This window comes from Narcine bancroftii, chromosome 12 (genome assembly GCF_036971445.1).
Source record: "Narcine bancroftii isolate sNarBan1 chromosome 12, sNarBan1.hap1, whole genome shotgun sequence".
Lineage (NCBI taxonomy): Eukaryota > Metazoa > Chordata > Chondrichthyes > Torpediniformes > Narcinidae > Narcine > Narcine bancroftii.
This window is the reverse complement of record NC_091480.1, coordinates 98,885,581-98,912,163: the sequence shown is the minus strand read 5'-3', so window position 1 is coordinate 98,912,163 and position 26,583 is coordinate 98,885,581. Positions and strand designations below refer to the sequence as shown.

Here is a 26,583-nt window from a genome sequence, read left to right as displayed (position 1 = left end):
TTCCAATACAACACAAAGGAAGTAATGAAATTGATGAGATTACCAAATCAGGACAAAAAAATGAAGTAGAAACAAAGAGCTAATAAAAACTGATGATTTCTATTCGTCATGCACATTATCAACTAATTATTTGACCTACAAATCTTATAATTTCTGATGCCAAGTTCATTATAAATTCATTTTGAAAGAACATTTATACCTATTAGGAAATTAGGATGCCATAAAGCATTTAGCATCTGATTAAATACTATTTGAAGTGTATTCACATCGGTGGGGTGGCTGCCAAGTTGTGTGCTTTAGGCAGTGGTGTCACTAGGGTTAGTGTCACCTGGTGCAGTAACTCATGGTGTCATTTCCCCCCCCCCCCCCACAACCCGCCCCCACTCCATGGACCAAGTGTACGAGTGTACCAAGTGTAGAAGAAACATTCCTTGTGTGTCCGGGGTAACAGTGGTGCTGAGGTGGGGGGAGGGGGTGGGGTGGGGCAGCAGTGGCATGGCACTGAGTTGGCAGGGGGTGATGGCAGTTCTGAGTGACAGGAGGGGGGTGGCAGCTCTGACTGGAGCGCATCAGAAGTTTCAAAAAGTAAATGAGCATCGAGTTTTAGCCTTGTAGGTCTATTGATACATGTCAGCTGGGCTTACGAGAAATGTTTTTGTTGTTATAACTAACTATAGGGATATTTTTATAAAATATAATACATTTCAGCTAAAACACTGCACAAAAATTTGTTAGTCATTTTGGGGTCAACCCCTTTGATGATGTCACCCAGTGCAGTCCGCACTCCCCGCAGGCCCCTAGTGACAATAGTGGCTTCAGGTGACTTGTAGAGCAACGTGCAATGACCAGATAATCTGGAAGGTGAGTTAAACCATAGGCACTGGTAATACATTGGAGAGAAGATTATGCTCATCATTTTCCAGTTTAGATTCTAGACCAAATTTGAATCAGTTAACATGACTAGACAGGACTCATTTGGGCAGCACCTTTGCAGCGCCAGTGATGGGGACCAGGGTTTGAATCCAGCGCTGTCTGTAAGGAGTTTGTATGTTTTCCCCGTGTCTTTGTGGGTTTTCCCTGGGGGCTCCAGTTTTCCTCCCACGATTTGAAACGTACCGGGGGTGTAAATTGGGCAGCATGGACTCATGGGCCAAAATGGCCTGTTACCGTGCTGTAGGTCTAAATTTTTAAAAAAATTTTTCTCATTAGTAGCAGCTGTATTGATGTTTTAACCCTTGATTAGACATCATTAACACAACTAATTCTGCTAGATTAATATGACAATACAAATAGCCGTTCTTGTAAAGAAATTTATACTTCTCCAGACAAAACACATCCAACAGGCATGGACACCTTAAAACTAGACTCTCCCTTCAGTTCAATATTTTTGTACATGCTAGCTTTCTGACCACTAGAATAGAGTTGAAAATATTACATATTTTAACCCTAAATCCCAAATCAATTCACTTAGATCAATCTTCCAAGAACATTTAAACAAAACAGAGTTGTGTGTGCAAGTGGGAAGGAAGAGGACATGGTAGAAATAATTTAGAATTTTTAACCAGCTACCATCTTTTTTTAACCTTGTAAATCAGCTGGCAACCTAGCAGAAAACCCTGGAGAAATATTTACAATTCATCAAATACATTTGATCTTTTTTAAAGTTTCACGAGTATCATGGCAATAATAATAATTCCTAATTAATGTAACCCTAAGGGTATTTGGAGTCAGGTGTTTAAAATTCAAGGCTCAGCTTTTGTGGAAAAATAATAAATCTGTGAAGCAAATGTTCTGTAACATTCAATGATTGATTTGAAGTCTTCAACACAAGCGATTTGACATACATTACCGGTGTCTCATCAACCTGAAGCCCTCAGCTGGAATACGGGATCAGAACTCAGGTCCTCAGAGGTGACGAGCTCAAGGTAAATTTACATTTCCTTCTTTCAGTTGGGACAATCGGAGCGAGATTTTCCTTGGCTTTGTGTTTGAACACTTTCACTGGGTCAAAGTGACTCGTGCTTTGGCAACGCCTTTCCTGGGTTTTCTGTTCAGCCTTCTCCTTGGACAGCTGGCCTCACAGCTTTGTTACCTCCTGCTTTAGCTGCATATTTTCCTGCTTCACCTTTAATACGTGCTTGATCTTCTGCTTCTGGTTTTGGTGGCCTCAGTTTATTCACTCAGCTCCTCCTGGGCTGCCCCATGCTCACTGACCGCGAATTCTTCTCCCATTCTTACGAGTCCAGTTTTTCCTAGAAGGGCTTGACCTAAGTGAGGAGCACAGCAAGTCATTGAGAAAGTTGGAAGATGTTGAAACACAATTTGAAAGCTACAGACTCTCTGTAAACATGGAGCTGAAATCTCCACAGGAGAGCAAAGTCACCTTGGCCAAGGAGTTTGCAAAATACTAGAATCTTGGCAAAGAAAAAGCAGCATCAGATGGTAGAGAGTCAGCTTTCCAAAGATGAGACAAGAGAAGAATATGCAAGAATGATGTTGGAGGCACAGATAAAGTTGGCTCAGAAGGAATCTGAACTTTGAAAGTTACAAGGAGAATTGGAACAGAGGTCTGATTTTTCAAGTAGAGAAACAAGGGCCAATGTTGTGCTCGATGATCTCCGAACTGAAGAACAGAGGTGGCAAGGTCTTTATGAAGAATTTTTAAAAACAAATCTTAAAAACAAAGGACAGCTTTAACAATACATGTGTGCTGCTTATCTGCTCCAAACACAGTGTGAGCAAGAATACCTGTTCTTGTTGAAATAACCCAAATTCAATAAAGAAAATTCTTAATCCTATTTTGAATAATCAAAGGCTGAATGACGATGATCTTCAGACAGTATTGTGTGAGATTGAAGCTATTTTAAATAGACGTCCAATAACTGAAGTTTTTATCAGTTCAAATGACATCGAGGCAGTTACATCGAATCATCTCTTCTTAAATCTAAACCTTGAGCACCTCCGGGTTAATTTCAGAAAGAAGGTATTTAAGCAAGACACGGATGGAGACAAGCGCAGTTTATTGTGGATTTATTTTGGAAAAGATGGGTTAAAGGATATCTTTCACTATTACAAGAAAGACAGAAATAGTCTAAGGCTGCGCACAATTTTGTATGTGGAGATATTGTAATTATTATGGATGATTCTACACCAAGAATTGTTGGGAAGAATCGTGGAAACAGTTCCTGACAAAAAAAAAAGGATTAGTTTGGCAATTGCGGATTAAAACCAAGACTGGTTGCTTAAATCGACCTATTAATAAAATCTGTCTTTTACAAGAAGCAGAAAGTTATGATTTTTAATTTGATACTTACCATATTTACTTTTGTATCTGTCATAGTAATTATTATATATGTCATTAATGTCTATTATAATAATTAAGGGCCAGAATGTCGAGGTTAAAACCTTGTGTTTATTATTTATGGTCGTTTTATGACTTTCCCTTAAAGGATTAATTGTTTTTGTCGAGTTACCATTAGTTACTATGATGTCATAGGTTGTAATAGCCGAGCAGACTGGGAGTTCTCTTCATTCTTGAGAAACTTTTCTGTGAATTTATCATTATTATTCATCATCATTAATTATTCATTATTAATCATTTATTATCATTTTAATTTGCTTATATTTGTTTGAAGTAGTATTACAATATGGTTTGTTTTACTCATCATTATGAAGTGCGAATCTATGAAAACATTTATTCGCTTTTATCAACGGAAAATTAAAACTATTTACAGCTGCAAATATGAAGTTTGATTTATTTGGATGAATAAGATACAATTTGGAATATCGAGGTTTACTTCTCTCGGAAGGTGAGTTGTTTTGAGATTGAGAAATATTAGAAGCTGGGAAGTGACACCTACAGTGCCACCCTGGATAAGTTCTTGATCAGGAAGGTAACCAAGGATTATGGGGAAAGGCAAGAGAATGGGGTTATAAAGTATAGTAAATCAGCCACGATGGAATGGCGGGGTGGACTTGATTGGCCGAATGGCCTCACTCCACTCCTATATCTTATGGTCTAATATGATGCAGCTAAGGGAATGAAAAAAAATGCCTGTCTTCACTGCTGTTTTACCCACATTTACACCCATGGAAACGTGGTGTCAGAATGATCAGAATATAAGGCCTTGCTGCCAAAAAATGCAAGCCCATCTGGGAACTATTTTGACAATTGGCAAAGCTTCATTCTCAGCCTGTCAAAATTGTTGCAAATATTCAATGTCTGCAAATGTTCCAGGCAGTCGTGGACCGTGACAAATCTTTCATGATCATTGGTAATTAATCATATTGTTAAAAATGTTTTACAATATTAAAACATCTAAGAACAATTATAAGTGTGAAAATGCAGGAGAAAACATGAAAAAATGTATTTTTTTAAATATACTTTTTAAATTTCAATTTTAAATTTAGATGTACATCATGGTAACAGGCACTTCCTGCCCACGAGCCCGTCCTGTCCAAATATTCCATTTAACCTACAATATTAAACTCTATGTGAAATCAGAGAACATACAAATTCCTCATAGACAATGTCGGACTCAACCCCAGGTTGCTGGTACTGTAATATCGTTGCATTAAACATGCCACCCTTATTAAACTTAATAGTTGCATACATTTAACTTGTAGAGCGCAACTTAAAAATCACCTGAATCTTTCCAATCACCATCAGAGCTGATCTTCCCCATTTAAAATGATTGAAGTTCCAGGGTCTGCTCTGACTTAGTAGAGCTCATTGCCAGTCTCCTGCCAGTCACTATGAGGGCTCGAGTGTTGGAGCAAGGCGAGACTGCCCGCAGAAGCATCCGCCCGGAAGTCCAGAGCTTCTTCATTCACGTGTGACCCTCAGAATTGTTTCAGATTATTTGTCTGCCCTTCCTGATTGAACAGTGACACAGAACTGACACACACAGAGGCTATTTTCCGTAACTTGACTTTAAAACATTCGAACTTGTATGAATCCAGAGAGAGTGAAGCAAGTCAGAAAATTCCTTCCTGTGGTTATATTTTCATTGTCACTTAATGTAATTTTCCTTAGATTCTTTTAAATGGTCATGACTTCTTTGTGAGATCCTTGTCAGCATTAATGCAGGCTTGTCGTATCTTTTCCATATTTTAACTTTGTACCTCAAATGTATCCTTCATCTCCATCTCAAGAATGACTGAACTGGTGTCTGAAAATTCATTCATCTGTCTGTGTGAGTATCCGTTTTATTCACTGATACCCTTTATATTATCAATGCTTGTTATTATTTTTCACCTTATGATTGGTTAATTTGATTCCAGCAGATTAATCCACTTTTGGCTTTTACCTGGTAATTTTCATATATTTAAGGAAAAGCTAAGTCTAGCGAGAACAGCAGGTATGTTTCTTAATAAATGGTCTTAGGACATTGAACGTTACAGCACAGTACAGACCCTTTGGCCCACAGTGTTGTGGCGATCTATGTAAACCAACTCCAGAAGAATCTAATTTTTCTCTGTTTCACACCCATACCCTGTATTTTTCTTACATCCATGTCCTTATTGTATCAGCCTCCACCACCACCCCCTAACCACCTAAGCCAATGGTTCTCAACCTTTCTTTTTCCCACTCACATATCACCTTAAGTGACCCCATATTAATGAAGAGCATATATAACCACCATGCAATCTCCTTTTCCTTCTGCAATCTACCACCAACACTGTTCACTGTATCAATGCCCCTTCAAGCTCCCTTCCTTCTGGTCACAGACACCATCAGGAATTTCCGTTCATTTCCACCCTGCCCAGGTATAAGGGCCATAGTCTTCAGTTGTTTCCTGACCGAGGAATGTCAAGGGGCCTGGTTTGAGGGATACAATGAGGATTTGTGGTGATATGGCTCAGAGTTTGGGAAATTGAGATGGGGAAAGCACAATTAGAAAAGCTATTTGGTTTATCGGTTTCTAATTCTATACCACCCTCTGTTCTTTAACTTCTGACACAGGAAGCTACACTGCACCAGGAACTACATCCACATGAACTTGTTTGTCTCCTTCATTCTGAGAGCCATTGCTGTGTTTATAAAGGACGTGGTGCTGTTTGACAGTGACTCGGACCAGTGCACCCTCTCCACGGTAAGGAAAAGTTCACCAGGTTCAGTTCCCAGAGCCACGTGGATGGATTCTCCCTCTCTTTACAGGCAGTGAAAGGGTGGATCAAGTACTTGGTGCTTAATTTAAATGAACAGAGATTGAGGGTCAGTTTTTAAATATTGGTGATGCTGGAGCAAGAGGTGAATTTTTCATTTTTTCTCTTATACAGGGACAGACAATAATGATTAGACACTCTTCTTGTGTCCACTGTCTTCCTTTTCTAGATGTGTAGGGATTACGAATCTTCACTAATCCAATGGGCTTCCGGGAAAGGTGGTGGAGGCAGGGTCAATTTTGTCATTTAAGAAAGAGTTGGATAAGTATATGGATGAGAGGCGGATGGAGGGATATGGGCAGAGTGCTGGTAAGTGGGATTAGAGGAGGGTACTTGGATCAGTGCGGGCTAGAAGGGACAAATTGGCCTGTTTCCGTGCTATAATTGTTAGATGGTTATATGGAAAATATTCCCAATTCGACTTCTTGGCCGGTCCCTTGGGATCAAGGGTGATTTGGTTCCTCTCCGCTGTTGCCAGTTCTGAGTGGCTAATGGGAAACAAACGAGGCAGGAGTGACCAAGGGGACAGTTTGTGAGATGGTCCACTCCTTCCACCTCTGGGTGTCTATCTGCTCTGTGGCCTAGAGGTTCTATGCAACATGTTGAATATTCCTTCACTGCTTCGGGGAGTCATCCTCCAGGCAAACCCAGTCTTCAATCTGACGCAACAGAGTTGCTTGGATAATTAGATCCCAGCTTGTGTGTATTGTAGATTTTTAAGTGCAGTACTTGTTTTTCTTTTCTCAGTTATAGAAGGAGGGTTCAGTTAATCAGTTCAATGACAAGATGGTTACCCCAGAATCCCTTATATCCTAGCCTTCCTTTAGAAAGCTAAAATCTATTGATCTTTGTGTTGAATATTCTCAGCAACCTATCTTACATCACTTCTATTTTTCCCACATGTATTTGTCTACTTACTAGTGGACTCCTGCTTCATTCAGACTTGACATATATTCTTATACTTAAGACAGTAACCAATGAATGAATGGTCTTTTCTCAGCTTCCATTCTTCCCTCCAATATAGAAGACCATTTACCCCTTGAGATGATGTAGCTCTCAGGGCAATACCATCAATCTACTACTTTCCCCTACTTATTTCCCAATAACCCATGTTCTCTCACCACCCATTTCCCCCACCAACGGCCGACACTAGGGTTATTTTACACTGCTCAGTAATTATGTTGGGTGTAAGTTTCTGCTGCTCATTGTCCATTGTCATTTCTCTGTGGTCTTACCTCCACCTAGTCCCTTAGACTGTCATCATTATGTCTTAAGTGTTCAATACCCCTTGAATGAGCTTTTGCTAATTCGCCATTAAGTCCATCAAATAGTTCTCCTTCTCTTTGTCTGGTTATGTACCATTACAAGGGCCTGGACATACACAGATCTCCATCTCATCTCTGCTGTCAGTGCTATGATTGTTTCAGGGATGGCTCTATCATGTTAGCCAGGAACAATTTGTCTGTAACGTAAATGGACAGGTTTTCCGTTTTCAACAAATAATTTACAAACAGTTAATATTATCTTTGTTATGCAATGTTACACAATTAGCCTATTTAATCCTTTAATTTTTGAACAGGGATATAACACTTGCAGTCACTTTGCCCTTTCTCCCTCCTATTTAAAGGAGAATTTGCAGATTGTGCCCATATTTTCAGCAATTTCCTCTGTTCCTACCTCAGCAACTGGAACACTCTTTAACCTACCTGCATCCTGTCCAACATCACCACCTTATCACCACCTCCTGAATGAAGACTGATGCAAATCTTCATATCATATTTCCATTAGACAATATCAGCTTTGGCCCCTCATTGGAACACATTTCCTTTAACCATCTTCAACTGATAATACATTTAGATGTTGGCCTTATTCACCATTCTCTCTGTTTCCCATTCTCCTATAAGGATCATCTCTGTACTGGCAAATTCTGGCATTGACACCTGTTGGTCTCAGTGTGAGACTGGGAAGTGCAGATGAGCAAGGTGAAAGGCAGTGCAATACACAAATGTGCTGGAGAAACTCACCAGGTCATGCAGCCTCCATAGAAAGTAAAAGGGAACCAACATTCCCTGACTCTTTGTCAGGGAATGAGCAAAAAGAGGCACATGCCTGAATAAAAAGGGGGTGGGTGAGGAGAGGAGGAAGGTGTGGGGGGGGGGGGGGGGAGGGGACAGAGCACAAGCTAATAGGTCAGTGGTGGAAAAGTAGAAGAGAAAAAAAGCTGAAGACTGACACAGGGAGAGGGTAACTCTCCAGGAGGAGAAAAGGAAGGAGGTGGGGAGCTGGTGGAAGGGGAAAGAAAGGATAGGGAAAGAGAGTTTGTAGCTGGAACCAGTTCAGGGAATATCAGTAAGTAATCATTGTGTTTGCCTACTGTATCGGACTGAGATGCTTTCCTTAGCGGTAGACCAGGAGTGGAAGGTAATGCTCCTGTGGTTACAGTTAAAATCCAATAATCCAGCACCTTACAAACTTGGTAATGACAGACTGGCAGATGTTCCGGACTCTTCATCCCCCAAACCACTTTCAATTCACTATTTTTAAGATTTTTCAAGTGAACGATGAACATAAAGGGGCCACGAAACAACACCTACAGAGTCAGATGCCAAACCATCAGGACTTCTGAACAAGTCGATAATGGATTATTGGAGTTGAAATGTATTTTATACCCAGAATGAAGGGTGTCTTTTGGAACAGATGAACTTAAACTGAGGGAACTTTTGTTCTTCATTGAGCCCTGTTACCATCAGCAGAAGTGTTTTAAAATGTAGAGATTCAGCATGGTCCACGAGCCAACACCGCCCAAATAACGGGTCCTGTGACCCGTTAAACGTCTTTGGTACATGGGAGACTTCATAAAGCAAAATATTGAGTATAAGAATTGAGATGTTATGGTAAAGTTGTATAAGGCATTAGTGAGGCCAAGTTTGATGTATCGTGTGCTATTTTGGTCACCTAACTACAGGAAAGATATCAATAAGCTTGAATGAGCGCAGAGAAGATTTATAAGGATGCTGCAGGACTTGATGAACTGAGTTACAGGGAAAGGTTAAACAGGTTTGGACTTTATTCCCTGGAATGTTGGAAATTAGAGGAGATTTAATAAAGGCATACAACGAGAGGTACGAGAGTAAATGTAAGCAGGCCTTTTCCACTCAGGTTAAGTGAGACAAGAACTGGAGGACATGGGGTAAGGATAAAAAGGGAAATGTTTGAAGTGAACATTCAGGGAACTTCTTCACACAGAGAACATGGAATGAGTTGCCAGCTGAAGTGGTGAAGGTGGACTCAATTTTGATATGTAAGAAAAATTTGGATAGATACATGGATGAGAGGGGCATGGATGGATGCAGGTCAATGAGAACTAGGCATCATAACAGTTCAGCACAAACTAGATGGGCTGAAGGGCTTGTTTCTATACTGTAGTGTTCTGTGGCAGGAAACCAGAGCACCCAGAGGAGACCCATATGGTCACAGGGAGTATTGTACAAATTCATTACAAACAGCGGAAGATCCGCTGGCACTGTAATTAGCGTCGCACTAACTGATACACGAACCGCACAGAGAGCAGCAGAAGGATTCAAAGGCTGATATAGACGATGGTCACACATTTCTGGAGCAATGCTGAAGCCTCAATTAACCCAAGTTCATCTGTTCCAGGAAAAATCCCACTATAAATAAAAATCATAACTATAAATAAATTACTGCACCAACAAGACCACATCTTATACATCATCTGAGAGCAGACTCATGGGTACACTGGAATGAATGAGGCAGTGGGTATGGGATGGGTGAGTGGACAAAGGGAAGAGGCAGAAACTAATGCCAGGGTCTTCTATTCCAGCCATCGTGCAAAGCTGCAATCACTTTCTTCCAGTTTAGCATCACAGCAAACTTCTTCTGGCTGTTGGCAGAAGGTATCTACCTTCACACCTTCATTGTGGTCTTCTTCACCGAGAGGAAGTATCTCTGGTGGTACATCGTTACAGCATGGGGTAAGGTTCTTCCCACCTTTCACTCATATTTTCACACAGATCAAAATAGGCCATCCAGCCACTGAAACTCTTTCAAAGACTGATCCAGTTTGTCACATGTCCCTTCTCATTCTTCGATCATGTCCTTGGTCGCAACCTCTCCTGTACATCAGATGATCATGGGGTTAATTCCTTCTTCTTGAGCGTTGCCGACATAATCTAGACCCAGCCAGTCTCAACATGGGCCACAACATATTTAAGTAAAAGCCTTGTTTTCTTTACACTAGTGTAAATAGCATAAATCTTTTGAATGTTTTAAGTAGTTGGTAGGAGAGAAACATAGAGGAAGCCAAAACTTTACTGTTTTTACAGGAAAGGGGGCTATGAATTTTACTAGAATGACATCTGGAATGAAAGGATTTTCATATGAGGAGCATTTGGTGGCTCTGGGATTTTACTCACTGGTGCTTAGAAGAATGAGGTGGATCTCATTGAAACCTATTGAATACCGAAAGGCCTGGATAGAGTGGACAGGGATATTTCCTTCCGTCTGAGGAGTCTGGAATCAGAGGGCCCCACCTTATAGTATCCTCAGTGGTGAATCTGTGGTACAGCTGTGAAGCAGGCCAAGTCACTGGGAATATTTAAGACAAAGATAGATTCTTCCTTGATCAGGAAGACAATCAAGTGTTATGGGGAAAAGGCAGGAGAACGGATAATAATTCATCCATGATGGAATGGAGGGTGGACTCTATGGGCCAAATGACATAATTCCGCTCATGTCTTATGGTCTTCAAATTTAATTGGTTATGAATTATCCTGAAGTCCTGAAAGGTGCATTGTTCTTTTCATTTTCTTTAGGAGAATTTCTTTCATTCTATTTTCCAACAACTATATTTTCTCTAAGTGGATGCTCACTGCAGCAGAAATCAAGGAGATATATCTTGCATCCAGTTGTTGATTAGATCAGAAAAATTCTAGGTGCCAGACCAGCTTTGGACTTGATCTCATGAAAACCTATGCTCCATTCCCTCGTCAGATTGGTCTTGCATGATATTGTTCAATTGCATCTGAGAATCCATATTTCCCCAAAGCAATGATGTCTTTTTAATGGATCATTCTCCAGGTTAACAAAGGGCAATCTGCACCCTGGGATGAAAGGTTGAATTATTCTGATCAGGAAGGCCTGAAAGAGTGGTAGGAAATAATACTGGGCCTTGGGCGTATTTTATGGAATCCTTGCCAGATCTGGGATTAAAACTGCACTCAAGCTTTCAAATTTCCACCTTTTGTAAGAAACTCCTTGGTTGAGAAGTGATGAACCACCTTTTTGAATCTCTGTAACCTGGGTGCAAACTTCTTATCGGTTTCCTTTAATTCTATCATGAAAACCCTCAGTGCCTTATATCCCTTGGTCATGAAGGAAGATATAAAACCATCACAACCTAACCTCCAAAGTTTCATATAATTGGTACATGTTGTGTGAATGGGGAACTAACAGTGAGCCACGCCAATTATAAACTTCAGTAGTTTTTACCCATTTATTTTCCACACTTTTTTACCAATTGCTTTAATTCCAGATAACAGGAATTTTACTGTATTTCTATTCTGCCTCCATAGGTGCACCTCTGTTGATCACAATCAGCTGGACCCTTGCAATGCTGTATCGCAATGATATCGGGTGAGAACCAACCTGCTTGTTTGTTAACTAGAGCAACATTTATTCCTGACTGATACTTGCTGAGTTTTTATTCCAAAGATGTGAATTCAGTCTTTTGTAACACACCTAATGTTCCACTATATAATCAGGATGTTGAGCAAATGTGAGGCAAATGATTGTCCTTAAAACAAAATTTGATATTGGTTGCTTGCAAACTAACAACTCACCAGCCTACAAGCCCATTAACGCTGACAGCGAAACCTTCAGATAGCTACTCTGGATACAAGTCCACTATCACCAACCTACAAGCCTATTAATACTGACAGCAAAACTGCATACAACTGCATTAATATGCACCAACCGCCCACCCCACCCCAATCCAACATGTTCATCGTACATTCATCCCTTGCATCAAGGTTCTCGGATGAAACAGCACCTGGATACCCAGTTATCTATTTTCACTTCTAAACCTTGTCCAGACAATGGGAACAATGTGTTCTGAGACTGGTTAACCCAACAACTTTGAGACATTTATGGAAACACTAAAACTGAGGGGTGCAGTAGACCTGGGAATACAGATACATAATTCCCTAAAGTGGTGCCACAGGTGGACAGGGTGGTAATGAGAGCTTTTCGCATTTTGGCCTTCATAAATCAAAGTGTTGAGTACAGGATTTGTGATGTTATGGTAAAGTTGTATAAGACATTGGTGAGGCCAAATTTGGACTATTGTGTGCAGTTTTGGCCACCAAACTGCAGGAAAGATATCAATGAGGGCAGAGAAGATTTCCTAAGATGTGGCCCAGACTTCAGGAACTGAGTTACAGGAAAAGGTTAAACAGGTTTGGACTTTAATCCCTGGAGCACAGAAGAATGAGGGGAGATTTGATAAGGTATTTAAATTATGAGGGGTAAAGATAGAGTAAATGTAGGTCGGCTTTTTCCACTGAGGGTGGGTGAGATACAAACCAGGAGACATGGTTTAAGAGTGAAAGGGGAAAAGGTTAGGGGGAACATGAGGGGGAAGTTCTTCACACAGAGAGTGGGTGGGAGCGTGGAAGTGGTGAATGAAGGCTCAATTTTAACATTTAAGAAGAATTTGGACAGGTACGTGGATGGGAGAAGTATGGAGGGCGATGGACTGGGTGCAGGTGAGTGGGACTAGGCAAAAAGAAAATGGTAGCACCCAATTAACCTACAACCCCCTGTACATTTTGAACAGAGGAGGAAACAGGAGCACTTGGAGGAAATCCACGCAGACTCGGGGAGAATATACAAACTCCTTACAGACAGAATCAATGTTCGTGCCATTAGATTGAAAGACTTATTGTTTGTTTTTAGGTGCTGGGACTCAATTGATTCTCCGTACTTTTGGATCATCAAGGCTCCGATTTCAATGACCATATTTGTAAGTGTTCTTCCTTTATACCTGAGGTGCCAAATGTCATTGTTGATTACTTTAGCATGACCGATGTCTGGTGATTTCTTTGCATCCCCCAGCCTTTACACTGTCTCTGCTTGGTAGGGAGGAGGGACAGTCTTGTCCTCTTGTGGCACCACACTCAACCTGTTTAATTTCCTGTCCTATGAGAAAACTGTGTCTCAGAGATACACTTGCAGGATACTACAGGTCACACTCTGAAGTGAAACGAATCAGCAATGATTTCTTTATTGTTTCACATCACTTCTCAAAGTCAACTGGTCATCTCCGATGTGGGTCACTCTTGTGCCCAAGAGGTGTACCTGGAATCAGAAATCATAGGATGTGGTCACTTCCTTGAGCAACATTCCCTCTGTAATATTGCAGTGTACCAAAATGGCAAGGATGAAACATCACTGGAGATTCCTGGGACAACACAGTCTCACTCAGGACCTTGCTGGTGTAAGTTTCAACGCTGACCATAGGGTTCTCTGCTGCCTCTCTTAACAGCCACACCACAAGCCAAACATAATTTCAATCCCAAATCCTTCCTTAAAATGAAGTAATAGGGGACAACATTATGGTTGCTCATTGAAGCCCCATGATCACTCCATTTGAGTAGACATGATATTTTAATTACAGATGTATTTCAGTTACTTTCTCTGACTAACCAAAGGCTCAGGCCCAAAACATCGGTAATATATCTTTACCTCCTATGGATGCCGTGGGACTGGCTGAGTTCCTCCAGCATCTCTGTGTTTCATGGCAATCACAGAGTCTGCAGACTTTCACGATTCACCACATAAATTCCAATCTGAGATGTTTTCCTTCTATTTAGGTGAACTTTATTCTGTTCATCTCCATCATCCAAATCCTGGTCCAGAAAGTTTATTCGTCAGACAGCAGGGGAAGCGAGTACAAGCAGTACATGTATGTATTGAACACCCAGCTCAGAGCACTTTGTGCAGAAAGAAATCCCATTACTTCAGCGTCAATATACTCAAGGTTCCTTTATTGTCATGCAATAAAAACAGTGCAATTTTACACAGAACCTGATTTAGTCTGCTGTAAGGCAGACAGATTGGCCATTGGCAGAAACTACCTGAAGCATCTCTTACAGTCAGAAAAAGAGAGTACCCCTCAGAGACACAGAGTGTCCATGGATTTGCCTCCAGCAATTCCACAGCCCCCACAGCCACATGAGTCCAGTCCAAATTACCAGGAGCCCGAGCTCCAGATCTGGACCTCCGACATGATAAGGAACTCTCTCGCGTTCCAGTTCTGATACTGGCACTCCTCTGCCAGTCTCCAGCAGTCCGCAGCCTGGTGTGAATCCCTGTCACCAGCAACCCGCAGCCTGCGTGGTATCCTCGCCTCGAGTCACCAAAAGCCCGCAGCCTGTGTGGTTTCCTCGTCTCGAGTCACCAAAAGCCCGCAGCCGGTGTACCTTCCAAATTATCAAGCTTTCCTTCACTATGTCAGTGATCCCAGAGGAGCTTTGTGCAAACCCATTCAAAAATCTTTCAAACACTGCTTTGGAAGTGTCTGAAGCTACAACAGAGCACAAAGTAAATGTTTACATTTAGAAGTACATCATGGGAACAGGCTATTCCGGCCCACAAATCCATTCCCCCAATTAGCCTACAACTCCCATATGCTTTTGAAGGGTGGGATGAATATAGAGCACCCAGGGAAAATGTGCACAGATTTGGGGAGAATTACGGACAGCAGCAGATTCAAACCAGGGTAACTGGTGCTGTAATAACGTTGCACTAACCACTACGTTAACTGTGCTCGAGTTTTCCAGCATACGAGAGACTGCAGATGTTGGAATCTGGTGAAAAGCACAATCTGCTAGAGGAATCGAGCAGTGTCAGTGGGAGAAAAGAATGGTTGACGTTTGGACGAGTCCTTCATTGAGACTGAAAGCACTGAGGGGATACGGCCAGTGTAATGAGGAAAGAGTGGGAGTGGGTGGACAGGAGATATTGGTGAACCAAGGAGGGGAGGGCATTCTTCTCCCTTCTGCCCCCATTTTTGCACCCTTTCTCATATTCCGAGCCACCCCCAACTAATTTTCATCCCCCTCTCTCTTCTAATTCTTTCCTCTTTCCCCCATATTTCACCTGCAGGATCTTCCCCACCCTCTCTCAGTCCCATCTGGTCCAACTTGTCCTTCATCTCTCCCCTAAAAATTTAAATTCACACATACAGCACGGTAACAGGCCCTTTCTGCCCATGAGTCCATGCTACACAATTACATCCAATTGACCTACAACCCCTGGTATGTTTTGAATGGTGGGAGGAAACTGGAGCCCCCGGTGAAAACCCACGCAGACACAGGGAGAACGTGCAAACTCCTTAAAGACAACGCCGGATCCGAACTCAGGTCACTGGCGCTGTAACAGCGTTGTGGTAACCATACTGCCCTTTCAATTCATACTTTTTGAAATCAATCTAGGAGCAAGCAGGAACTCACTTAGCCCAAGATAACACACTGCTGGCAGGTCTACACAACGGTGTGGCTGTCTGTAAGCTCTCCCCATGTCTGCATGGGTTTTCCCCGGGGGCTCTGGTTTCCTCCCACTGTTCGAAACGCACTGGAGGTTGCAGGTTAATTGTGTATAAATTGGCTGGCATGGGCTCGTAGGCCAAAAGGGCCGGTTACCGTGCTGTATGTCTAAATTTAAAATAAAAACACCCCAAAAAATTAAATTCTTTCACTTCCTTGTGAATTCTTTTAAAACCTTTGAAAGTGCTCAAGACTCCGGCAGCCCCTCCCACCACTGACACAGTTAGAGAAGAGATCCAAATTGGTGAGATTTGGCTAGGATGCTCCAATTTAAATCCTTCATTTACCTTCACATGAGGAAGATTCTTTTCGAGGATTCCATCGATAATGAATTTATTCTCACACACCTTGTACAATGTACATGGGTGCCAAAGTTCTGACACTGCAGATGAACAGGTACTTTAAAATAAACACAACTATATACTACATACTAAACAATTAGTCGGAGACGAGAGGAATCGTTATCCAGAGGTCATGGATTTATAGAGGGGGGCAGGGGAGGGGGGGGAAATGATTTGACAGGAACCTGAGGGGTAATTATTTTACACAGGGCTGCCGGAGGGAGTAGTTGAGGCAGGTACTATTGGAGAATGGAGAGGATGGGTTGAGAGGAATGTGCACCAAACACAAGTAGGTGAGACCAGTGTGGGTGGGACATTTTGGTCATAATGAGCAAGTTGAGTTGAATGGCCTGTTTCCATGCTGTATGACAATATGTCCTAATTGAATTCAAAAGACAGCAAATCCACAAAAAAGATATCAGAATGTTGCAGCAAAAGTGTGCTGGGGCCACAGCCCAGAGGTCAATGGATCGAATCCATTTTCCTCTGTTTACTTTAGGTTAGCCGTGTAAAACATGCCAGGACTGGTAGGTTAATTGGGTGTAATTGGGCAGCAGGGCTCGTGGGCTGAAAGGACATGTTACCGTGCTGTATGTCTAAATTTTTACAAATTATAGCTAATTTCGGAGGTTCTTATTTTAATTAGCTAAGATCAAAAAATTGAAGAGTCTGTATATTTATCAATGTTAATTTAGCTTCTTCTGTAAACATATGATCTTCCAAAACTATTTTCCCTTTTCTTTTATTTAAAGGAGACTGGCAAAGTCCACTCTGCTTCTCATCCCACTGTTTGGGGTCAACTACATCGTATTTGTCTTTGTTCCTGATCATCTGAACTTCTACTTCAGGCTTGTGTTTGACCTTGCCCTGGGATCATTCCAGGTGGGTACTCCAATCTTCATGAATGTAACTGTGCTGTCAGACATCTGCAAGCAGAACTTATTACTAAATGCAGCTTTAGCCAAAGTAGCCTGGGCATGGGGCACAGAAACACAAATGAACCATTCACCCTGTTCTGCCCTACAATGAGATTGTGGCAAACTCTATATTTAGCCACCACAGCTCTGTGTACTCAATGCATTCTGGACCTTCAAAGAAAGCAACTTGCCTGCAGTTGATATTAACAAGTACAAAAAAGAAATGAGTTTGGTGATGCATTTCCACATCTACCTAGGTTTGAGGCTGCAGAAGACTTAACACAGGATTGTGGTTCGAAAATGGACAAGAGCAAGGATGTTCTAGAGTTGTGACTGCAAAAAGAATGGTTTTAATGATAATTTCCAGCAGAAACAAGCTAAGAGAGATGTTTTGTTTCACCAGAGGGATCACCTCATTTCCACTATCATCTGTTTAATCTGCTCATCTCATTGAAACATTTCGAATGTTGAAAGGCATGGACAGAACAGACATAGAAAGGATGTCTCCCATGGTGGGAGAGTCGAGGACAAGAGGGCACAATTTCAGGATTGAAGGGTGCCTGCTTAGAACAAAGATGCGTAGGAATTTCTTCAGCTAGAGGGTGGTGAATCTGTGGAATTTGTTGCCACAGGTTGTTGCTGAGGCCAGGTTGTTGAGTGTATTTAAGGCAGAGATTGATAGGTTCTTGTTTTGCCAGGGTATCAAAGGTTATGGGGAGAAGGCCAGGGAGTGAGGCTGAGTGGGTCAGCCCATGATTAAATGGCGAGGCAGACTTGATGGGCTGATGGACAACAACCGTCTCATCTTCACCATCCCCCTCTCGTATTCTAATCTTACTTCCTCTGAAAGCAGTGCCCTCCACAACAATCCAACCTCACCATCAAACCCACTGATTGTGGTCTGGCGCACTGAATTCTATCTTGCTGAGGCCAGACGATAGCTCTCAGACACCTCCTCACATCTACCCCTCCCACAGGACCCCACCATGGCATATCAAGCCACTGTTGCCAACACTATCTCCAATCATATCACCTCTGGTCACCTTCCTCCCCACCACGGCCGCCAACCTCATTGTCTCCCATCCCTTATTTCTACCTTCTACCCAAGATACACAAACCCAACCATCTGGGTAGACCCATTGTTTCTGCTTGCTCTTGCCCCACAGTACTAGTTTAATCTTAACTTGACTCTATCTTTTCTGCCTGAGTCCAATCCCTCTCCACCTGCATCTACGAAACCTTACACATGCTCCATATTTTCAATGACTGGATTCCTCAAACTAGACTGCTTCATTTTCACGACAGATGTCCAATCCCTTTATACCTCCATCCCCATACAGAAGGTCTTAAAGCACTCCAGTTCTTTCTGGACCAGAGATCTGACCAGTCACCCTCTCCCATCACCCTTCACCACCTGGCAGAACTTGTCCTCACTTTAAACAACTTCTCCTTTAACTCATTCCACTTACTCCAAATCAAAGTGTAGCCATGGGTACCCACATGGGTCCCAGCTACGCCTGCCTGTTTGTGGGCTTTATGGAGCAATTCATGCTGCAAGCTTACTTAGGCAAGACTCCTCAACTCTTCCTGCATTATATCGATGATTACATCGGGGCTGCTTCATGGACCTGTGATGAGCTTGTCAACTTCATCCACTTCATGGCCAACTTCCACCCTGATTTCAAACTCACCTGGTCCATCTCCAACAAGACTCTCCCCTTCCTGGATTTCTCTGTCTCCATTTTGGGAGACAGGCTTTCCACCAACTCCCACAGCTACCTTGACTACTCTTTCTGATGCCCTGTCCCCTGCAAGGATTCTATCCCCTTCTCTCAAATTCTCCATCTCCGACGCATCTGTTCCTAAGATGAGGGCTTCCAGTCCAGATCTTCCAAAATGTCTGCCTTCTTCTACAACAAACATAGAATCCCTCTTAACCTCACCTACCACCCTACCAGCCTCTGCATCCAACACATAATCTGCCAGAATTTCCGGCACTTACAACAGGATCCCACTACCACACACGTCTTCCCTTCTCCTCCCCTCTCTGCCTTCTGTAGGGACTACTCCAACCATAACTCCTTCATGCACTCATCCCTCTCCACCAATCACTATCCCCCACCCCCAGCACCTTCCCCTGTGGCTACAGGAGGTACCACACTTGGGCGCACACCTCCTCCCTCACCCTGGTTCAGGGCCCCAAACAGACCTTTCAAGTGAAGTACTTGTGTATCCACAGGACTGATTTACTGCATCTGGTGCTCCCTTTGTGGCCCTCTCTACATCGGAGAGACTGGGTGCAGATTGGGAGTTTGCTTTGCTGACCACCTTCACTCCATCTGGACCAGTGACAGAGACCTCCCAGTAGCCAACCATTTCAGTTCTTTGTCACACTCCCGCACTCACATGTCTGTCCATGGCCTTATGTACTGTCCCACCAAGACCACCTGCAGATTGGAGAAACAACACCTGATTTTCCATCTGGCCTCTCTCCAGGTGGCATTAACATCGACTTCTCTGGTTTCTGCTAACCTGCTCTCCTCTTCTCTCATTCCCCCCCCCCCACTTTCCTTTCCCCTTTCCAGTTCTCCTCCATCTCTTCACCTGGGCATCCCTCCCTCCCTCCACCACCTATTACCTCCTTGCCTTTGCGACCACCCCTTCCCCCACCTGCTGACATTTTATTCATATCTTGATGAAGGGCTCAAGCCCAATGCCGGTTATGTATTTTTACCTTTGCTATATAAAGGGCACTGTTTGACCTGCTGAGTTTCTCCATCATTGTGTTTTTACTTCAACCATCTGCATATTTTCATGTTTTACTAGATGGGCTGAATAGCCTATTTCTACTCCTCTGGTCTTCTGATTAATCAACACGAACACATGCCAGAAGCCAGCAGGTCCTGCTTTAAAGATGCAGATCAGGCTCCAGTTTAAGTGGGACTGCTCCAGCGGTCACAACAGCAGATTGTGGAAAGAGTATGAGAAGTCAAGGACATCAAGAATTTACATTTAGCAGTAGCAACTGGGAGAACATAATGAGATGCAGGAATGCAGAGGGGGCGGGGGATAGAGGAGAGCTCATCCTTTACCTTTGCCAGGGGTCATACTTGCTAACCAATACAAGCTGTGTTTGGACTGTTATTACTAAACAGTCACGGCAAAGCTGTGTCACATATTCGTAAATGCTCTAACGGTGGGAAGCCTGAATTTCCAATCTGCGCACTTCCGTCTTCCAAAACACTTGAGTGTTTTATGAGCCCCCAGCTCTCCATTCCAAATGCACTCTATTCATGCAAAAGTTAATATCAGAATATCTAATCAATGTGCTTTGTGTTAATGTTGTCCTTTTTACCTCTTCCTAGGGTTTCATTGTTGCAATTCTGTACTGTTTCCTGAATGGTGAGGTAAGACCGACCATGCCATAATCAGTATTACAGTAGTATTAACAGAGCCATTTCCGTTTTCAGATAGTGACATTGCAAAAACCAATTTACCTTTCAATACGGTGCCACATAAACCAATAAGGATACTCATCCCCACACTATTTGAAGGACACGAGGAAGTTAGGCTGGTGTTAACACATGCGTTTTGGTAAATTCCAACAACGGCCTTGAAAAGGTCATTGCCTGCAATTTAAACTGTTCTTCATTGCGGTAACCTATCCGAATTAGTTTTGTCAAAGCCAAAGAATTGAATAGTATTGAGTAGAAGAGCTGGGCCATCATGTTGCAGCTGTACAAGTCGTGGGTTAAGCCTCACTTATACTGTGTGCAGTTCTGGTCATCACACTGTAGAAAGGCTGTGGTAGTGTCAGAAGGAGGGCGACAAAGATTCACCAGAATGTTGGCTGGATGTTGGGTGGCACGGTTAGCGTAGCAGGTGGTTAGCGCAACACTGTTACAGCATCAGTGATCGAGACTAGGTTTCAAATCCCGCGGCGTCTGTAAGGTGTTTGTACATTCTCCACACATCTGTGTGGGTTTTCCCAGGATGCTCTGGTTTCTTCCCACCATTTGAAAAGTACTGGAGGTGTAGGTCAACTGGGTGTAATTGGGCGGCACTTGCCCTTGGGCCGAAATCGCCTGTTACCGTGCTGTATGTCCAAATTTTAAAATTTTAAAATGGAATGTTTTAGTGGCAAGGAGAGTTTAATAAGCTGGAATTGTTCTCACTGGAGATCAGGGGGCTGAAAGCAACGCCATAGAAGTTTGTAAAGCTAGAAGGGGAGAAGATAAGATCGATCACCATAATTTTTTGCAAGTATAGGACGGTCTAAAGCTAGAAAACATAGGTTTAAGGCAGTGGTTCTCAACCTTTTTTTCCCCCACTCACATACCACTTTAAGCAATCCCTTACTAATCACAGAGCCCCTAGGACATATGTGCCATATGGTTAGTAAAGGATTACTTAAAGATGCTGAGTGAAGATGTTGAACAATTCTAGAAACTCACAAATTATTTTTATATATATTTATTTTGGTTCGCTCTGTCTATACGTTGCTTGTGTGTATGGTTGACTTGGCCGGGCCTTATCCCTGATAAGGTCCAAATTTATTTTGTTATTCTTGGATCAAAACGCAGATGGGTGGGTTAGTAAGTTTGCAGATGACATTATGACAGGTGGAGTTGTGGAGCTATCAGCAAGATGTGGATCAGTTATAAATATGGGCAGAGAAATGGCAGATGGCATTTCATCCAGACAAGTGTGAGGTGAAAGGTTGGGGGAATATAAGCAGTTAATGGCAGAGCTTTTAAAAGCATTGATGTACACAGGGGTCTGGGGTTTCAGATCCATGGCTCCAAGAAAGTGGCCACACAAGTAGATATGGAGGTAGAGAAGGTCTCACCGGTCAAGACATTAAGTGTAAGAGTTGCAGCGATGTAAAAGTTCGGGTAGGCCTCACTTAGAATACTGGGCACAATTCTGGTTGTCCCATTGCAGGACAACTTGGAGGCTTTGGAAAAGCCAAAGAAGAGGTTTCCCAGGATGTTGTCTGATTTAGAGGGTGTGAGCTATGGGAAGAGTTTGGATAAACCTGGCTTGTTTGCTCTGGAGCATCAGAGACTATGGGGAGACTTGGTGGAACTGTATCAAATTATGAGCAACATTTGATAGGGTAGAAGGTCAGAATCTTTTTCAAACATTAAGAAGGTCAAACATGAAAGGTTCAAAGTGAGGAGGGAGAGATTTAACAGGAACGTGAGGCATAACCTTTTTACACAGAGGATAGTGGATGTCTGGAAATAGAAGGCCAGAGAGGTGGTTGAGGCAATATTTAATACCCATTTGCTCATCCCCTTGCCACCCAAGTCACATATTTTATCAATCCCCCAAAATACAAGGGTGCTGGAATGGAGCTTTCATCACACTATCCAAAATATTTAAAGTCAATTTGCAACCCAGCCCATTGACTGCAATATTTAGAATCTCACCAACTCCCTAAATTCCCTACAAAAAGACGTGATGGCATTTACATCCAAGGGACCACTGGAATTTTTTCCCCACAAATGGCAACATTTAATGCATTTTTTTTCTCTGAATTACACATCCTTATGGAGTAAAAGACTAAACTGTGAGATGGTTGTACCAGTACAATCGGTAATCTACTGATGACTGTCAGCAGAGGTGCCAAATGGTCAGGGGATAGATGATCCAGGCGTGTGTCTGAGGGTAGATGTGAACATTAGTTAATGTGTATTGTTTTTTCTGTCAAAACAAAAGAAAATAAGAGCACATCTGTATAATTGTACGAAGTTGTTTTTGATATTCAATAGATGTATTTTGGGAAAAAAAACCATTTGGTCAGAAACATGGATCGGATACTTTAGAGGGATCTGGGCCAAAAGGCAGGCAGTTGGGATTAGTGTGGATGGGACATTTTCGTTGTCGTAGGCAAGTTGGGCCGAAGGGCCTGTTTCCATACTGTACGAGTCTATGTTGATTCAAGTGCACAAACAAGAAAGTCCCAGACAAAGATCATTTTAAGATCATACCAAAGATTAGACACAGGCTAAACTCCAAGGGGACATCAAGAAGCAGACACTTGTCACATTGAACTAGAAAACCAAGGCTTACACACATGCAAGTTCCATCACCAGGCCCACAGTACAACAGAATTCCTCGTGAACAAATACTAAATGTGATCTGGGTTTTGCTGGGTGGTTTTTGAGGTTGTGGTATTGCTCTGGAAATCCTCGTGCCCTTAGTATACAGAGGCATCTGGTGTATGCCATGGTCTCTTCCAGCGTGCAGTCTGTGTACACTTCTACAAGGTTAGTTCGCACATGGAGGATCCAAGGGGGTTTCAGAACAGTTGTGAAGACTTGCTGCCTTCCCATGAGAATTGGCTGTGGCTGGGACCCCTTACCTGCCCTTTACTGTTGATCTACACCAACCAACCCCAGCAACACTACTTTCTGCCCCACCACCATATTCCCCAATTGTCTGATCACAACCCCACCCTTACCTCCAAGGTTCTCACACTAAGTTCTCCTTGTCACATCACGCACCATGCATTTATAGTACCTCTTCCTGTTGAAGAATTTCTGGATCAATTACCCCTGCCTCGGTCACTGAGCAAGATCACTGATGGATTATTTTCTCTTTTTGTTCCTCTTTTAATTTGTTGCAAACACTGATTTTGAGATTGGAGTGAAACACAAAAGATTGCAAATGGTGAGATTATAGTAAAGGCACACAAATGCTGGAGGAACTTAGCTGATCTCACAGCGTCCATATGAGGTAAAGATACATTACCAACGTTTTGGTCCTGAGGCCTTGCTCAGGCTCAAAACATCAGTAATATATCTATCTCTTCTGGATTCTGTGAGACCAGCTGAGTTCCTCCAGCTTTCTGTGTTTTTAATGTGCTTCCTCTGTAGCTCTGATCATTCAGTACAGGCCCTTCAGCCCATGTTGTGGTGCTGACCAATGTAAACCTGCTCCACAACATTCTAACACACCTGTAACCCTCTGACTTTGTGCTTGGCTTTGCAGGTGCAGCACGAGCTTGCCCGGAAGTGGCGGAGGTGGAGCACCCAGTGGCATCTCACAGAGAATTCGAGATACTGCTTCCCTTCCATGGAGAATCACACCACAAAAGAGGGCACTCAGATATCAATGGTGTCCTGCTACAGTTCCCATCTCCAAGCTGCTAACAATGACCGTACTGACCAGAACCTTGTTTATGTGCAATGAAGTGGGTGAGGAATGGAAGGTAACCAAACTTTTCCAGTTCTGACTCTACAGTAACAGCCACACATACCATGCATATTTGTATGGCAGAACAAGCCATTAGAAACTCAGCTTTAGAAAAGTCATGAGGAAGGGAATTCAGATAATTCAGCATTTTTATTCATCAATTTTCGCCACCATATGAACTAAAAATAATCTTGCCAAGAAATAGCTTCAGGAAAGACTGTAAACAATGCTCTTAAAGAATCATGTGGGGTTTCACTGAGTACTTCTAGACTTTCAAAAAAAAAATTGACACTGGAATGCAGTGTGAACTGAAGCTCACGTGGTGTTATATGTACATCAGCGCATTGTAATCCACTTCTAAAACTGCTCCGTGGATTTCAACTGATTAGAATTTCAGAAGTGGAGTTCAATCTTAGAAATGTTGTAGCATCATCCTGTGAGCAGTCCAGAGCAAATACCCACTCCAGTTATTGCTTGTTAGGGAATGCAGTTTTTAAAATGAATCTCGATATTATCCTGTAGAGCTCGTCGAAAGAACCAAAGACTTGTTGATCCAAACCAAGGCTTTTATTAGCAAAAGACAGGAGCTCTTCACAGGTGGCCGACCAGTCCGGAATGATCCGACCTGGCTAGGGACACAACCCTTTAAGGCCCAGACAATAGGTGTGGCTTAGCTCTCAGCCAATCGCTGTAAGCACAGTCTAGATACTGTAACTACATACACTATATACATTGGTGATAGACCTGGACGATCACATATCCATTTACTCACAATCCTTTGCGCTACACTCAGGAGAGATCGTTTCGACAGTCGGGTACCTTTTGTCTCTCTTCGAGCTGCTGAGAGCTTCAAATGTAACCTTCCAACCACGCATTGTGTGTGAAGTGACTGTACTGGAGGTGACAAGGTGTGATATCAGCTCTTCCTTTCTTGACAGGTGTCTGGCTTCTGGATTCTACATCTGTCTAAATCAGTGTACAATCTTCTCCTTCTCAATGGGCCAAACTTCCTGGTGGGAAACTCAACCCTTCCTTTTTTGGCAGGTGTCTGGATTCTGGGTTCCACCAAATAATGTCTGAGCAGTGGTTTTAAATTCCAGCGCTGTCTGGAAGGAGTTTGTATGTTTCCCCTGTATCTGCATGAGTTTTCCCTGGGGCCTCCAGTTTCCTTCCACCGTTCAAAACGTAAGGGGGTGTAGGTTAATTGGGTGTAAGCTGGGCAGCACAAACTCATGGGTCTGCACCAGCACTGATTTACCACAGATTACAAACAAATGAAGAATACACTGACTCATTTCTTTCAGCCATCATGAAGTCAACTTTTTATTATTCACTAGACACAACATTGCATTCTTTAACTCCCCAAACAACACCCAGCTAAACACCTGAGCTTCTCATTGATTCACAGCCACATTGGTGATCCTGATACATTCATTCTCCTCCTCTTTCATCTGATATTCATCACCCGTACACTGACGTTTAACACACCCGCGCATGCGCGCTATTGCCCCCCCACACCTCACATCGCTTGTAGCATCAGTGGCGGCTGGCACCACTCCCAACAAAGGTAAGTCCACGACCGCGACAGGTCGAAATAGCCTGTTACTGTACTGTAAAGTTACGGACTTAAATTTATAGGTGCTCCGTGGTTAGTAAGCGATTGTTTAAAGTGGTATGTGAGTGAAGAAAAAGGTTGAGAACCACTGGGCTAGACCACGAACAAATTGCTGGAGAAACTCATCAGGTCATGCAGAATCCATAGGAAGTAAAAGGCAATACAGTTTCAGGTCTGGGCCCTTCGTTGGGAATCTGGAAAAAACCTGAATAACAAGGTGGTGGGGAGGAGAAGCATTTTGGAAAAGAGGAAGGGGGAGAGGAGAGGAGTACAGGCTAATGGGTCAGAGGTGGATACAGGTAGAAGAGAAAGAAGCAGAGAAGTGATGGGGAGTGGGTAGAGGGCTGAGAAGGGTCACTCGCTGATAGGAGGGGGAGGGAAGGGGTGAGGAGCTGGAGAAAAGGAGAGAGGGGTAGGGAAAGAGAACAGGGATTAATGAAAATTGGAGGTCGATCTTTATTCTGTCTGGTTAGAGACTGATGTGACAGAATACAAGGAGTTGTTCCTCCGATTTGCCAGTGGCCTTGGTGTGGCAGAGCATGGGGCCATGGACAGACCTGTCAGTGTGCAATAGGGTGTGGAATTTACATGGTTGGCTGCTCAGAGGTGGCAGCTGTTGTGCTCAATGAAACAATATCCCAATCTGTACCCAGTGTCTCCAAGGTGGATGAGGCCATATTGGGAGCACAGGATGCAGTGAACCACTCTTGAAG

The 26,583-nt window shown here is 42.9% G+C and overlaps 1 protein-coding gene and 1 long non-coding RNA gene across 12 annotated transcripts in view; one reads left to right on the top strand and one right to left on the bottom strand.

Moving 5' to 3' along the window:
• The window catches only part of LOC138746751 (vasoactive intestinal polypeptide receptor-like), a 46,318-nt gene extending 21,820 nt beyond the window's left edge, over positions 1–24,498 (top strand). The window contains exons 5-12 of the mRNA XM_069905125.1: positions 5,966–6,095; positions 10,013–10,163; positions 11,763–11,823; positions 13,144–13,210; positions 14,061–14,152; positions 16,888–17,017; positions 20,418–20,459; positions 24,052–24,498. Coding sequence (XP_069761226.1) covers positions 5,966–6,095; positions 10,013–10,163; positions 11,763–11,823; positions 13,144–13,210; positions 14,061–14,152; positions 16,888–17,017; positions 20,418–20,459; positions 24,052–24,252 — 874 coding nt within the window. The 3' untranslated portion in view covers positions 24,253–24,498. The remainder of the gene's footprint in view (positions 1–5,965; positions 6,096–10,012; positions 10,164–11,762; positions 11,824–13,143; positions 13,211–14,060; positions 14,153–16,887; positions 17,018–20,417; positions 20,460–24,051) is intronic.
• Positions 1–26,583, bottom strand: part of LOC138746752 (uncharacterized) — a 96,274-nt gene that overhangs the window by 43,702 nt on the left and 25,989 nt on the right. For 7 of the 11 annotated variants that reach the window (XR_011347105.1, XR_011347099.1, XR_011347097.1 and 4 more), the window contains exon 4: positions 1,845–2,267. The exons of 1 other annotated variant lie outside the window; for it this stretch is intronic. This is a non-coding gene — a long non-coding RNA (uncharacterized lncRNA). Of the gene's footprint in view, positions 1–1,844; positions 2,268–22,633; positions 22,720–23,521; positions 23,690–26,583 lie in introns of those variants that run through there. 3 more of the 11 variants (XR_011347098.1, XR_011347106.1, XR_011347107.1) reach the window with 2 other exon arrangements.